At 43.8% G+C, this 13,043-nt stretch overlaps 1 protein-coding gene across 3 annotated transcripts in view; it reads right to left on the bottom strand.

Moving 5' to 3' along the window:
* Nucleotides 1-13,043, bottom strand: part of LOC121440635 (piezo-type mechanosensitive ion channel component 2-like) — a 346,630-nt gene that overhangs the window by 18,823 nt on the left and 314,764 nt on the right. For 2 of the 3 annotated variants that reach the window (XM_041641417.1, XM_041641418.1), the window contains 5 exons: nucleotides 8,923-9,090; nucleotides 6,060-6,467; nucleotides 5,160-5,418; nucleotides 2,894-3,076; nucleotides 356-608 (listed from right to left, as the gene is read on the bottom strand). In XM_041641417.1, the coding sequence (XP_041497351.1) occupies nucleotides 356-608; nucleotides 2,894-3,076; nucleotides 5,160-5,418; nucleotides 6,060-6,467; nucleotides 8,923-9,090 (1,271 nt within the window). The remainder of the gene's footprint in view (nucleotides 1-355; nucleotides 609-2,893; nucleotides 3,077-5,159; nucleotides 5,419-6,059; nucleotides 6,468-8,922; nucleotides 9,091-13,043) is intronic. The other variant, XM_041641419.1, reaches the window with a different exon arrangement.

The raw sequence follows: 13,043 nt of genomic DNA, 5'->3' as shown, positions 1-13,043 counted from the left end.
CTCCCAAATCTCCGTTGGTAAAATCTAAATCCATTTTCAAAATCTGTTATGATTTATATCCCACCCAGCAGAGGTTTCATATATTATGAATGAATTATTATGGGTCTTACATTGTTACACATTAGCCTGTGTGCTGGCTGCCGCCTCTATTACCTGAAACCATGGTCCCTGGATGGGAAGCTTCAGAGCTAAAACAGGACCTGAACTTGGGTCTGTCTGATGCTAGAGGATGTTCCTTCATATTACAGTATCTTCAACTGATAGCACCCAACCGCTCCCCTTCCCAGATGCAGAGACACGGGAGAAATAAGACTGCCCGGGGCTTGTTTCAGCCTAAAGGCCATATAATGGATACCTCTTTTGGACCTGTTTGAAGAGAAGCTGGACTGTGGGGAGATCTGGGTGCTGCTGCAGGAACGTTTTCTCCGGACGGCCCCTGGCTGCTCTGGGAAGGTCACATGCACAGACTCCACAGAGGCAGCCAGGTTGATGGACTTCAGTGAATCTGAGGAGCCTCTTCTGCCGTGATCAAGGGACAGCTCGTCATCAGACTCCTCCTTGTCCGTGCCACTGTCAACGATGTCGTCCTCGTCCCATAAGCCATGACACTGAGAAGCAGAGAAGGTGACAGCTGAGGCTAGCATCTCAGGTGAACCAACTAGCTTTCTTATAGTGTCCATTCTAACATTCAGCCCCTCGAAACTGGAAATCCAAGGGAGGCGTATCTAAGGAAGCTTGTGCAGAATTGTGTGAGTATCCTAGGAGAGTGGAGATGGTGTTGGTGAAAAGAGTTTGTGTAATTAACTAAGACAAGGTAGGTATAGTTAGGATAGATAGGTAAGGATGAAATGATAGCTTCTAGACTTGTTAGAACCTTCTAGAACTTATTAGCGTGCTCACTAGAAATAGCCTTGGCCCACTTATTATCCACAGGTGAACCCAATCTTAGCATTCCACACTACAAGTGTCTCTACTTTGTAGAATGATTCTGTCTGTCTCCCAGTCACTTGGCTTACTCAAGACTCAGAGCAAAACTGCAAAATTTCTACGTGAAATTTGCTGACCAGGTGTAGGGCAAAGACTCTGGCATCTACTGGAGATCCCGATTTCTGCTGTAAGAAAATGAGAAGAATGTACAGATCTGGAGTCTGAGATGCCCTTGGTCTTGCTGGGGGGAGACCCTGTTTGGATCACACACGAACTGTACTTAGTGTGTTTCCACTTGTGTGTGAAGAACTCCAGGGAGCTCCTCCCCTGAGCCCCGGATGCTCTGTTTCTATGCGTATTCCTAGAGCCTTGGTCTGTTCTCCCTGTGAGTCATCAATAAGGCATCAAAAATTCTGAGCCTAGTAGTACATACATGCCTGTCACCCTATAATTCAGGAGGCTGAGGCAGGAGGGTCACAACTTTGGTAACAGCCTGGGCTACATAGTGAGTTCTAGGCCAGGTTTGGATGCTGAGCTAGGTCCAGGATACATTAAAAAATGAAAACAAAACAAACAGAAAAGCAAAGTTCCAAGTTTTATTCTACACAGGATCTGATAAGGACTGATAAAGGCATGATTTTATTAAATTAATTTTAAATTTTAAATATTTTAGCAAAGGGAGCAGGGCAGCAATAGAGAAAAGCCAGACTGTGACAAGCTCAGCGGCTCTGAAATGGAAGCTGTAGAGTTATTTCTATGGTGATGGTGGACTGGCCTGCTTCTGCTACTGTAGAGTTTCTGCCTACAACTTGCAGTGTGTGAGAAGAAAAACACACACGCAGCTGCTGAAAGAAAGGCAGCAGACAGGAACAATTGCAGAGACCCACAGCCAGACACTATGCTCGAGGAAGACCTTGGAACGCACAGGTCAATGAGATGTCTCCACCAAATCCCTCCTCTTAGAGCCCAGGGACTCTGCAGAAGAGGAATTAGGAGGAGTGGGGGAAACAGGGGAGACAGAGGACATTGGGATGACCAGACTCTCTAAAATAACTGAGCAAGGTGCATATGAGCTCACAGAGACTGAAGCAACGATCATGGCACCCACATAGGTCTGCACCACTGCATATAGGTTATGGCCTTCAGTTTAGATTTTTATAGTACTTCTGAGTGTGGGGGTGAATGGGTCTGATTCTTGTGCCTTCACTTGAGACTCTCTTATTTTTCTGTTGGCTTGCCTTGTCCAACTTCAATGTGATGGTTTTCACTAAATCTTACATTTTATTTTGTTATGTTTTGTTATTCTCTCTTAGAAGTCCATTCTTTTCTGATGAGAGATAGGAAGGAAGTGGGTGCAATGGGAGAGTAAGTGGGGAATAACTGGAAGGGGTAGAGGGTGGAAAACTGCTTTCCGATTATATTGTATGAGAAGAATCTATGTTCAATAAAAGGGAATATATATGTATACATACACGTGTATATTATATATATGTATACACACACATGTGTGTGTATGCGAGGGGTGTATGTATCTAAAAGAAAAGGGTAAGAGTGAGTGTGCCTGGGATTTGTTGCCCTGCAGAGATCTTCCTCAGACCATGGGGCCAACAGCTTCCTCAATGGTGAGATTTTTATAGGCACAGTAGTCTACAGCTCGCCATGGGAAGCCTCTTCCTCACAGCTGTAGCTTCATAAGAGACTGCCTGGTGAAGGCAGTATCACTAGAAGATGGGCAAGGGTTGAAACCGGGAAGAGAGACGAGGCGTTGTCTCTGCGTGTTCTCGGATGCTCTGACTCAGACAAGTGCTGAAGCGTCTCCTTCAAGCGATGCTCAGCAAATGCTGGTAAACGCTCAACCCTGCCATCGGCCCCACTGCCAACACTGATCCCAGTGCCCAGCATCTTCAGTACTGTTGCAGACAAAACTGACCAACATGGGGGTAACGAATTGTTAACACTTAGGTACCTTCAGAATAGAGCGATGGAAGAACAGAGCCAGCAGCTGAATGAGGTCATAAAGAACATAGCCCTCTTTCTTCTCCACGCCTATGATGTTTGGGGGAAAGTAGGGCTTGTCCTTGTTCAATTCCAAGTCCTTATTCCAAGGAAAGAAGCCGAACTGGAAGAAATATTTTACTACGATCGCCACCTACATATGGATAATAGAAATAAAAAGTCATTCCTTCCAGGACTAGCATGCCTGAGAAAGAGTGGAGTAAGAATTAAGAAAACATGCCTGCTGCACAGTTTTAGCGGTGTGTAATTATTATATAAGATGACCTTAAAGCGATTGGGTTTAAAGTGTCAGTAGTATGTTTCTCTTTTCCAGAATAAGAGAAACACTGTGTTATTAAAAGTATCACCTGTAGTGAAGTAAAGCCAATGGATCACTCCTTCTGCCGCCTGAATGACTGATAATTTTCTGTTTTTGAAGAGGTAATTTTTATGTTGAATTAATTATACATTTAATTATCCAGCTATTCAAATAAGAAAGTCAGGGCAAACTTAAATATGAATATATTTATATATTATATAAGGCTTTAGTTTGTGAATTTTTCTGGAATACCGTGCACTTGTGGGGAGCTGGTGAGGTTTTGTTTATTTTGGTGTTGAGAGGCCTGAAGCCGGGCCTACTGTTGTGTAGGTAGACATTATTTTCCTTTTCCTTTTCTTCTTCTTGTTTTTAGAGGCAGAATTTTAGCCCCTAAACTCCAAAGAGACCCTGAATTTATTTTCCAGGTGTCCCTCAGCGTGCTGTGATTTACAGGCACCGGCCACCACACCTGGTGTTTATGGTGCTGAGACTAGAACCAGAGCTTGTGTGTGCCAGGCAAGCTCTCCTCAGCTCCACACCGGGAGGGTCCGATGCACACAGCGTTCGCTTTCCCCTACTGTATCCCCTTCCACAGTCATCTCCGAACTACGGAAACAAGGAGGATTTGCTCCCTGCTTGTTTCGTCACGTGTAGCCTAGCTCTTGGGTTTCTGAACACAGCTCAAATTATACAGGGAAGGAGTGTCAACCGGATTTCTCACTTAATTTACTCTGAGAGAGAAAATTAAAAAACCGAACTTAAGCAACAACAACAACAACAACGCACACACACACACTCACACAGAGTTGTTTTTTTATAGCCAATAGAAAGTCTTTATTCCACTGGTGGTTCTGATAAACTACTGGCTTGCACAAATACTCCTCTTGCAGCTGCAGACTGAGATAAAAGCAAGAATATTATTTAACATGAAAACCATGTATTTAAGAACAAGTCGCTTGGAAACTCTCCCACACAGTGGGGCTGGGTGCTGCGGGTGTGGCACCCTCTCCCTTAGGAGAGTCATCTACGTCCTGGAGGGATGTGACGGAAGTGATACTCAGGAATGATCGTTTCGGCAAGACTGTGAGGCCAAGTAGAGAAATAGACATGAACTTATTCGTGGATATCTCTCTCTCTCTCTCTCTCTCTCTCTCTCTCTCTCTTAAACCAAGGATATGACATACATACTATCACTACTTAATCCACATAGTTTTGAGATCATTTGCTACAATGATTATTTATAAACCCACAGTAGTTCTAGACTGAAACGGTGCATCTTTCATGAGCACTGCACTATAAACATTAATCACAATGCTCTTCAGAGTGAACTTTCCCTTCTGAGTCAGAAAGTCCCTTTGTCTTCAACTGAAGAAGCCTGGGAATACCCGCTGTGAGCCTCACCTCCCCACCACAGGGCACAGTTTTTAGGAGACTTGGCAGTCTTCTGTATTTCACAGGAAATGGGGCAAACAAGGCCCTAGGTCTGCTCAAGCAGGAGCTCTTCATCCCCAACGTGTCCTCCTGTCATTTAGATTTTCCAGGGTTTGTACTGGGATGCAGGGAAAGTGACTCCAGGTTTAAAGATGGAAAACATGCGGTACTCCATTAGACCGCACTCAAGGTGCTTTGCTGTGAGTTTAATTCTGAGTCTATGCTTTGGCTACTCACTGATTCAGGACACTCCACTCGATTTGGCAAAAGACAGCTACAGCGGCAGTAGTGACATTGGTTAATATCACAGGTCTCCAGCAATTTCGCAACCTTTGGTCAATTACTGAATCCCACTTCAGCTGTCTCCTTGTGTGTTTTAATTGTGTAAGGTGTGAGGCCTGAACAGGTGTATAAAATTGCCAGTACTGGGTCACTACCGCTGATAACAATCACTAGTCTAAGTAGGCCATGCAACAGACCGGCCTACCTCAGTATAGACGATGGCCATCATCCAGAAACGCCGGCTGGGCCTGGGGACCGACAGCATGGCCCAGAGGAAGATCAAGATGGGCAACAGGAGGGTGATGATGGAGGCAGAGATCATGTGGTTGAGGATGATTACGAAATAGCACACCATTTCTGAGCGGGCTACCAGAGTGTTGTACATGGCGTAGAAAAGCAGCAAGAACCGGGGCTGGTCCACGTAGAATTTCTCGGATTCTTCAAGCTCATCATCATGGAACATCCTGTTAAAATAAGCACAAGTGGACCCCTGTCTGTGCCTTTTCCAAATCAATGACTTGCATTTATGATGATCTCTTGTGTTGTGTGTCTACACATGCCTCCTCTGTGTATGCTTATCTATCTGAGAATAAAAAAACAGCCTCATACAGGCTGATCATTCTTGTCTAATGCACTTGGGAATTGTCTGAGATGTTGAGGGCCTTCATATCTTGGACTACTAAATTACATAATGAAAACTTTTTGGATATTGAAATCAAGTTTCAACATGCAGTTAATCTATGCCTTATATATACCATATCCATACAGACTGATGATCATTTTACAGAATATTTTCCAATGGTTTTATGTATGCACAAAGATTAACGGCACAAATTCATTTATCTCCTGTCCTACGTGGATGCTTTTTGAGCTCTTTTGGATTTCAGAGTATCTTGGGTTTTCAAATTAGGGATTTTAAACCTGTCTGAGACCTTATAGAAAGAGGTACGAACACAAATGTCACTGGATTCTTCTGGCTGAGTCAGTCACTCAGTCACGGTATTGTCCCAGGATTGTATGTTTGCCTTCTATGTCTAGGGCTTCGTGCATACATGACTTGAGTACGCATGTGTGTGATAGCTCCTTCTGTGGTTCCTTCTCTTACTTGTTCATCAGCAGCTCGCTGGCTGTCAGCTCGTGAGTCAGGGGCGGTAAGATACTCGACTCCAGCTTGTCTGTACGGCTGTCATCGGGGCTGACCACCATGTGGTTCTTGGCCCCGGAGTCATCTTGGGAGGCAAAGGACAGATGCTCAAAGCTGACAGCCTTGCTGTAGGAGGGCGGGGCCTCCACATCCCCATCATCTGTGGAGAACTGAGGCAACTCCTCGTCCGGAGTGAGGCTGACCTCCTCTACCCCTGCCTCATACTCTGCCACATACTCCTTGTCCTCCGCGTCCCGGAGCTCAGACTCCAGACCCTCTACCACCTCCTCCTCAGCTTCAGCTTCCACCTCCTCAATGGTTTCTGTCGTCCCTTGGCGTGAATACAGCATGGTGCACTGTGTGGGCTCGCTGTTAGGAGAGAAAATGGGCAAAAGGGTTCGTCTTAGCGTTTATACCAGCGTGGAACCTGTCCCACTCCTTATGACATTGCCTCAGAGCTCCCAAGTAAAAACCTCAAGCATGTGAGAAAGGGAAACGCCACCCTTCTGTGAATCCCATCTGCTTTGCTCCTTCCAGAAATTCACTCCCGCTCTGCGGAAACTGCAAGCAGTAGCCTTCCAGATGCGAGAGTGGACAGTGAGCATTGCACCCTTTCCAAACCGCAGCAAGTGACACGCCTTGCAAGGAGCAACCCAGTCTATGCATAGAAGTGTTCAACACAGGATCAGTATCCACAGCCATGAGCTCCAGGTTCATTTCCCAATCAGCACACGTTTAGCAGAGCGTACCTACCGCCATCACTCCTTAAAAGAAGAGAGCATATGGGAAGGAGAAGCCATGCTTGATTGTTTCCTAGGTGCTCGACCAAGACAGAGCCTACTTTCAGTCCTGCACAAGGGACCTGCCCAGGCCCACTGAGGATGACAGAGTCCATCAGATACAGTCGGCTGAACTCAACAAGCACATGCTTTATAAATCCCCCTTCTTCTTCCTGCTTTTCTCATCCTTGGCCTCTTTCTTCTCAGGATAAGCATGTTTCCCATCGAATCCTTACCTTCTCCCCTGTTCTCAGACATTTCTCTCGTGAGTTCTTGGTCTTGTACGTGGGGCCACCTTTTACTGTCTCTTCCTTCTCAGCTGCCTTGCTTTGTCTCAGAGCTTTTTTTCTACTTTTACATGCCAACAGCTTTCTCTCCCTCTCTATCTCTCTTCCTTCCTTCTTCCTTCTTCCTTCCTTCCTTCCTTCCTTCCTTCCATTCATTCTTTATTTTTTAAAATGCATTCTTCCTGTACTTTCCTCACATCCATTCCCTTGTTTTTTTTTTTTTTTCTGTTACTCCCCATGCTGGCTGCCCTGTGCCTTTTCTCTAATGTTCCTCATCTCATTTCTAGGTTTTCCCTTACCTTCCCTGGCAAACCCATGCAAGAAAGGTTAGAAGAGAAAACAAAGCAGCCATGTCGAATTCATCGCATGCTGAAACCCAGAGCATGCCTTTTCTTAACTATGCAGCTCCTGAAGAGGAGACAGATGTTTGGAATCTGCTGAATGCGGGAGGATAGTGTATCAGATTCTGAAATACACACTGCTGTCTCACTGGCATACGTGAACAAGTAGGTTCCGCAAACACAGATTCTCAAATGCAGGATACCAGAGTAGATATGCCAACGAGCAATGAATGGATTGTTGGCACACCTGTGGCACCTTGTAACTGAAGATGCTGGATGACCATGCAGGCACTAAACATGCTCAGGACTTTGGTTCTGAGTTTGTCACCCCCGCCACCCTGCAGAAGGCTCTGAGAATGATAACCCTCACCAAAGTTGCTAAGGCTTATCTCAGTAACAAAGCGCCTCCTAGAAAGCCACTGGATTGAGCAACACCCCAGGGAATGTTCAGGTCATGGGAGTCAGATAAACATTAGGTCTAACTTCCAGCATGGTCATTAAGTGATGTCAAGTATCCTCTCCAAGGTTTAGGGTCGGTCACCTCAGGGACTCAGAGATGAGTGTGTCTTCAGGGCTCTTTAGAGTAGAAGGATGCAACAAGCTCATGCCTGAGAGAGGATGGCTCAGAAAACAAAACATGTTGCCTGAGTCAGGCCCCTGTGGACAGCACCACAGGGTCAACATGTTCAACAGCCAGCAAAAGAAAGACACCGCCTCTGCTAACCACCAGGGGGCAGAATGGAGTTGCCTTTGGCTTGGGTTATTTTCATGCCAGGATAAACACAATATAGTTAGGGTCCCTGGTAACAACACTAAGATTTGTTGGGGGCGGGGGAAGGGTTTTGCAGTTCTATGCAGATAATTTCTAGCTGAATGTTGCTTTCTGGTAGGATTTAAAAAGAAAACTTAAGCCCAGAATAATCCTTTCCAAACAAGGTAGATGGTAGTCAATAAAGATGTATGTTTCTGCATAATGTTCTTTTCAAAAGTCAATGGTAAAATACATTCAATTTTCCTGGTAAATATACATGCCAAATATAGACATATTTATTTTACATTAACTGAAAATGGCTATATTTGACAGATTTTCCTAATATATACTGATACACATATCAAAAGATATCTTTAAAAATGAAAAGTGAAAACTACTTGAGAAATGGAGGACAACATTTCCAATCAGGGTTTTTAATCAATCCCTAATAGACAAAACGAAGGGACATAGTTTAGTTCATAGAGCGTTGTCTTGGAAACAATTATGTCACAGAAAGTGCTATGGTTATGCATTTAGTCATGCAAATTCTTAAAAATCAAAGGAAAAGAAAAGAAAAATGGCATTCATCTCATGAACTCATATGTGCAATGGCATTCACAGGGAGGGGGCGTAGGTTATGGAACGAAGCATGCACAAGTTAAGCACCTTGATCCTACACTGCCACTGTCAGCTGATGAGGAGGACATGTCCATGCTGAACATTTTACGGAGCCTAGGCCGAGCGCGCTCGCTTGTTTTAGGAACAGGGTCTTGTCCATCTAAATCATCAAGGGTGGACTGCCTTGAGATCAGCAGGGTTGCTTCAGTGTAGCAGCTAACAGCGCAAACAGTTACAGAAACACAGAGTTAAAACCCAGTGGGGCACCAAGTCACACAGGGACAGCTGACCCCCACACCGCCATGGGGCAACCACACACAACAGCACCACAGACAGGATGGCCGCGGCAGCAGCAGGTGGGGGTTGGAGGGTTGGGGGTGGGGCGAGGAGGGGGCTGGGGGGCGGAGTCTCCAGGGCAGGGAAGGACCTGTTTGGCAGGATGGCAGGATGAATAAACAGAAGAAACTGGAGTTGAAACAAAAATTTACTGGCTAGGGATAAACTCCCAAATGGCACTTTCTGGGCGAGACACGAAGCAGAATGAGGACACGGACCAGGCAGGCATCATCTTACAATGTTCACGTCCTTGTAGCTTTGCAGTGGGTCCTTTTGTGACTGAATTAAAAATGCTTTCTTTGGAATTGTGAGCCCAAGTCCGAGGAGAGTCTCAATTCAATTGCATATGCAGGAATACCTGCATGTACAATTTGTAGGAAAGACTTTAGTTTTATAATACAACTTTCAAATTAAGGGCTGGAGACTCAGGAATGCCACCGCATACTGAATCTTCAGTCTCATTTGTTAAGTCACGTGGTTAACTAAGCCAAACCAGATTCCTTGCATGTAGAAGAGACGCCGATCTCATAATGTGACTAGAAATATCAACCAAGGTAAAATATTAAAATAGCACCCAAAGCAACAAAGGAATTCTAATAATGCGGACATATTTTGTCGGTTAATATTTTGTTTTTTTACTCATTTTTATTAAAGATCATGCTTCAAGTTTGGGTGGGCGTCCCAAGGGAGAGAACCCATTGACTAAATTCCTCATTTCCTGGTACTCCAAGGAACGGCCATGGTGGAACAGAACTGAGATGCCTCCTCAGAAGGGGCGCAGCAGCTTCTCCGGTGACAGATTTCAAACCACAGCCACCCCTTTATAGGAACAATCCTCAGGAAGCAGTGAACACCGTTTGCAGCAACAAAAGCAATGATAAGTCACACACCCGATCTTACGAGGAACTCTTAGAAATTAGCTCGCCATCTGACCCTGGATTTAAAGGATTTATAGCAAAGGAAATCTGTTTATGTTTGCTAAGTTCCCATTCTGATTCCATCTCATGTTGTCTTATGTGAAAAAAATGTGACGTGGGTGTTGGGAAACATGATGTAAAGGGAACAGACCACACCATGGTTATGTTTCCTGGAGGAGGGAAGCAAGACCTGTCTGCCCAAAAGACGCAGGTGTCTGGGGACTCTCCTGGGTGACACGTTACCCTTCCCTAGTGCAGGGGTCCCCAGAAACTTTAAATGGGTGTGAATTTCTATTCACACACTGGGAGTGTTGCTCAGCCACTGTGAAGGGCAAATTTGTGGGTTCATGGACTTCTCACAAAGTAAACCTAGCATCTCTTTTTTATTTCATATTAAAAATGAAAATCAAAATACATCACAGACTATTAATGATTCTGATTTCTCATTCAGTACTGATTGAAAGTTTTATAATTTTGCAAATATTTTAACATTGTTTTCTTAAAAGTGGTCTGTAAGTGTGATGTCTGATGAGTCCCAATTTTTCATTCTGGTCTTGGTTTTCTATGTAGGTCATATTTAAAGGCAGGTGCTTAGTCAAAAAAATATTACAAGTCACATTAAGAGACAAAATATCTTGATGAAAGAAAAATGAAAAGGTACAATAAGTTATATATTGTATGTGCATATAATTATGTTCTTCACTGTGTGGGTGGGAATAATTGCAACTGGATATGAGTGTGACTTTGGCACAAGTAAATCAGATTTTTCTGAAACTCTTTTTGGAATCAAAAGCAATAAAATATAGTTTGTATTCGATGCAGATTCGTAGAGCAGTGTGGTCTGGAGCTGAGGAACACTTGTAAGTGTTATGAAAAACAGCTGCAGGAAGGATGGGTGGACAGTACACCATCTGGAAACGTCTCTAGAGAATCCCAGGGTTCTCACCTCAGTATTCTCCTTATTCTATTGCTCCTATGATTTTTTTTTTAAAAATGGTTATTTGGTTCTAAATCTGGTGTATTTGGAAATGAAGATTCTTTTATACTCGCTGTCATGCTCCCCTGCACAGGAAGCAGCATTAGCAACACTGAGCATGTCCAGGGCATCCAGACATGCCTACCTCTCCACCCCGCCTCTGCCAGACTGCACACATCTGCACACTGGTGCACATTTGCCCTGCAGTCTTCACGTAGCATCATCATCAGTGTCACTATTATGGCAGTCGGGACTGAACCTAGTGTCCCGCACGACACCGACCTATGTTGCATCACTAAACCACGTCTTCAATCTGCTCTTCCCTGACGAAGGGAGGAGTTACTGTGAGATGGACTGAAATAGGGAAGTACTTAAGAAGAATGGGGATAAAATGGATTTTAATTCATGGCATAGAAATTAACTAGAATGATTGTATTTAAATGCTTTGATTTCTAGACATAGAGAGACTTGCTGGAACATGATGACGAAGCGGATTTACAGCTTCTCCCCAGGACAGAACTTATGGTTTCCAAATTGTCTAAGTGAACTATAAAATAAACAGCGAGCTTGTGCTTCACTAAAACCTGTGACAGAAGAGGCGCAAAGCTCCCCTCCCACGAAGACTGTGGGACGGTCTCACAGGACACACGGTGCTAGGAACGGATTGAAAGTTGTCGCTGACATTTCTTCTCTGTAGCTGCTGCTATGACGAATGGTTTCAGAAACCAATATCTGAGAAAAGTGCACATGTGTGGGCAGAAAGAGAACGGAAAATGAATTTTACTACTATGGCACTTTGTCTCCTAACAATTATTGTATTCTGGAATTAAAAGGCATCTGAAGCCCCATTTCAATTAGGAAATAAATGGTTGACCTTGAAGCCCTAAGAGGACTCTGGCTCAAATAGTTCCTCTTTTCATGAAAATCACATTAGCTAAATATTTGTGACATTACAGCTTAAAAATAACTGGAGTATTCCCATCTCAAGGAAAACAGAATCTTTTTATTATTCCTGAAGACCTTAAAGGAGTATCTGTTTGGAAAGAGATGAAGGACTACATCCATGAACAGCTTTATCTACACAAAATCAATATAGGCAAATGCATGCATATGTACATAGTTAAATTAAGCAATCTATTTTAAAACTTGAGATTTTTACATATTTGCATATGCATATATAATGTGTGTGTATGTCTGTGTGTGTGTGTGTGAGTGTGTGTGTAAATAAGAACAAATTATTTTTCCATACTAGTAGATTTGGATCTGTGTCAAAGGCAAATATGGTGACTTGCTGTATTTGAGTTTTCTTTAATTGGCCAACTCAAAGACAATAATTCAGCAACAGATAAGAAGCTATATTCAAAGTAAGAAATTCTCTAATCACTTCTCTTCAATGAGTACAATTCTGAATTTCAGGACTTTTGTTTGTTTGTTTGTTTGTTTGTTTTAATCTCCGGTACCAGTGATTAACCCTGGGCCTTGGATGGGCTTGATATGTAAATGGCCAACTGAGCTACATCCTCGGTCCCTTTGATATTTAATTTCTATTTGAGTTTGCTATCGGTAAAGTGATACCCTTTCGACTCTCTTTTATCCAGAATGACATGTAGTCAGTATCTATGAAGGAAAACTATGGTTGGTAGCCACTGTGCCCGTGGGTGCGTCTGGGACCACCTAGAGGGTCTACAATGCTTCCTCAGCGGGCAGAAGAGGCAAGAACTGTGTTACAGAGCCTTTTCAGATGACACTACTCAGGGATGACTTTTATGTCCGTTTGTTCTAGAATTAAGCTCAGGTCCTGGCCTAGAACAGGGGATTACTTTAGCTGTTAGATGATAAAATACACAGCTATCTTCAGAGATACAGTCCTTTGCTGATGGAGGAAGGTCATTGGTTAAATAAAAAGAAACTGCTTGGCCCTCATTGGTTAGAAGATAGGT

Source organism: Microtus oregoni, unplaced genomic scaffold, assembly GCF_018167655.1.
Source record: "Microtus oregoni isolate MIOR12 unplaced genomic scaffold, Mior012 000069F_ref0000032, whole genome shotgun sequence".
Classification (NCBI taxonomy): domain Eukaryota; kingdom Metazoa; phylum Chordata; class Mammalia; order Rodentia; family Cricetidae; genus Microtus; species Microtus oregoni.
The sequence above is the reverse complement of the archived record's forward strand: the minus strand, read 5'-3'. Positions and strand labels throughout refer to the sequence as shown.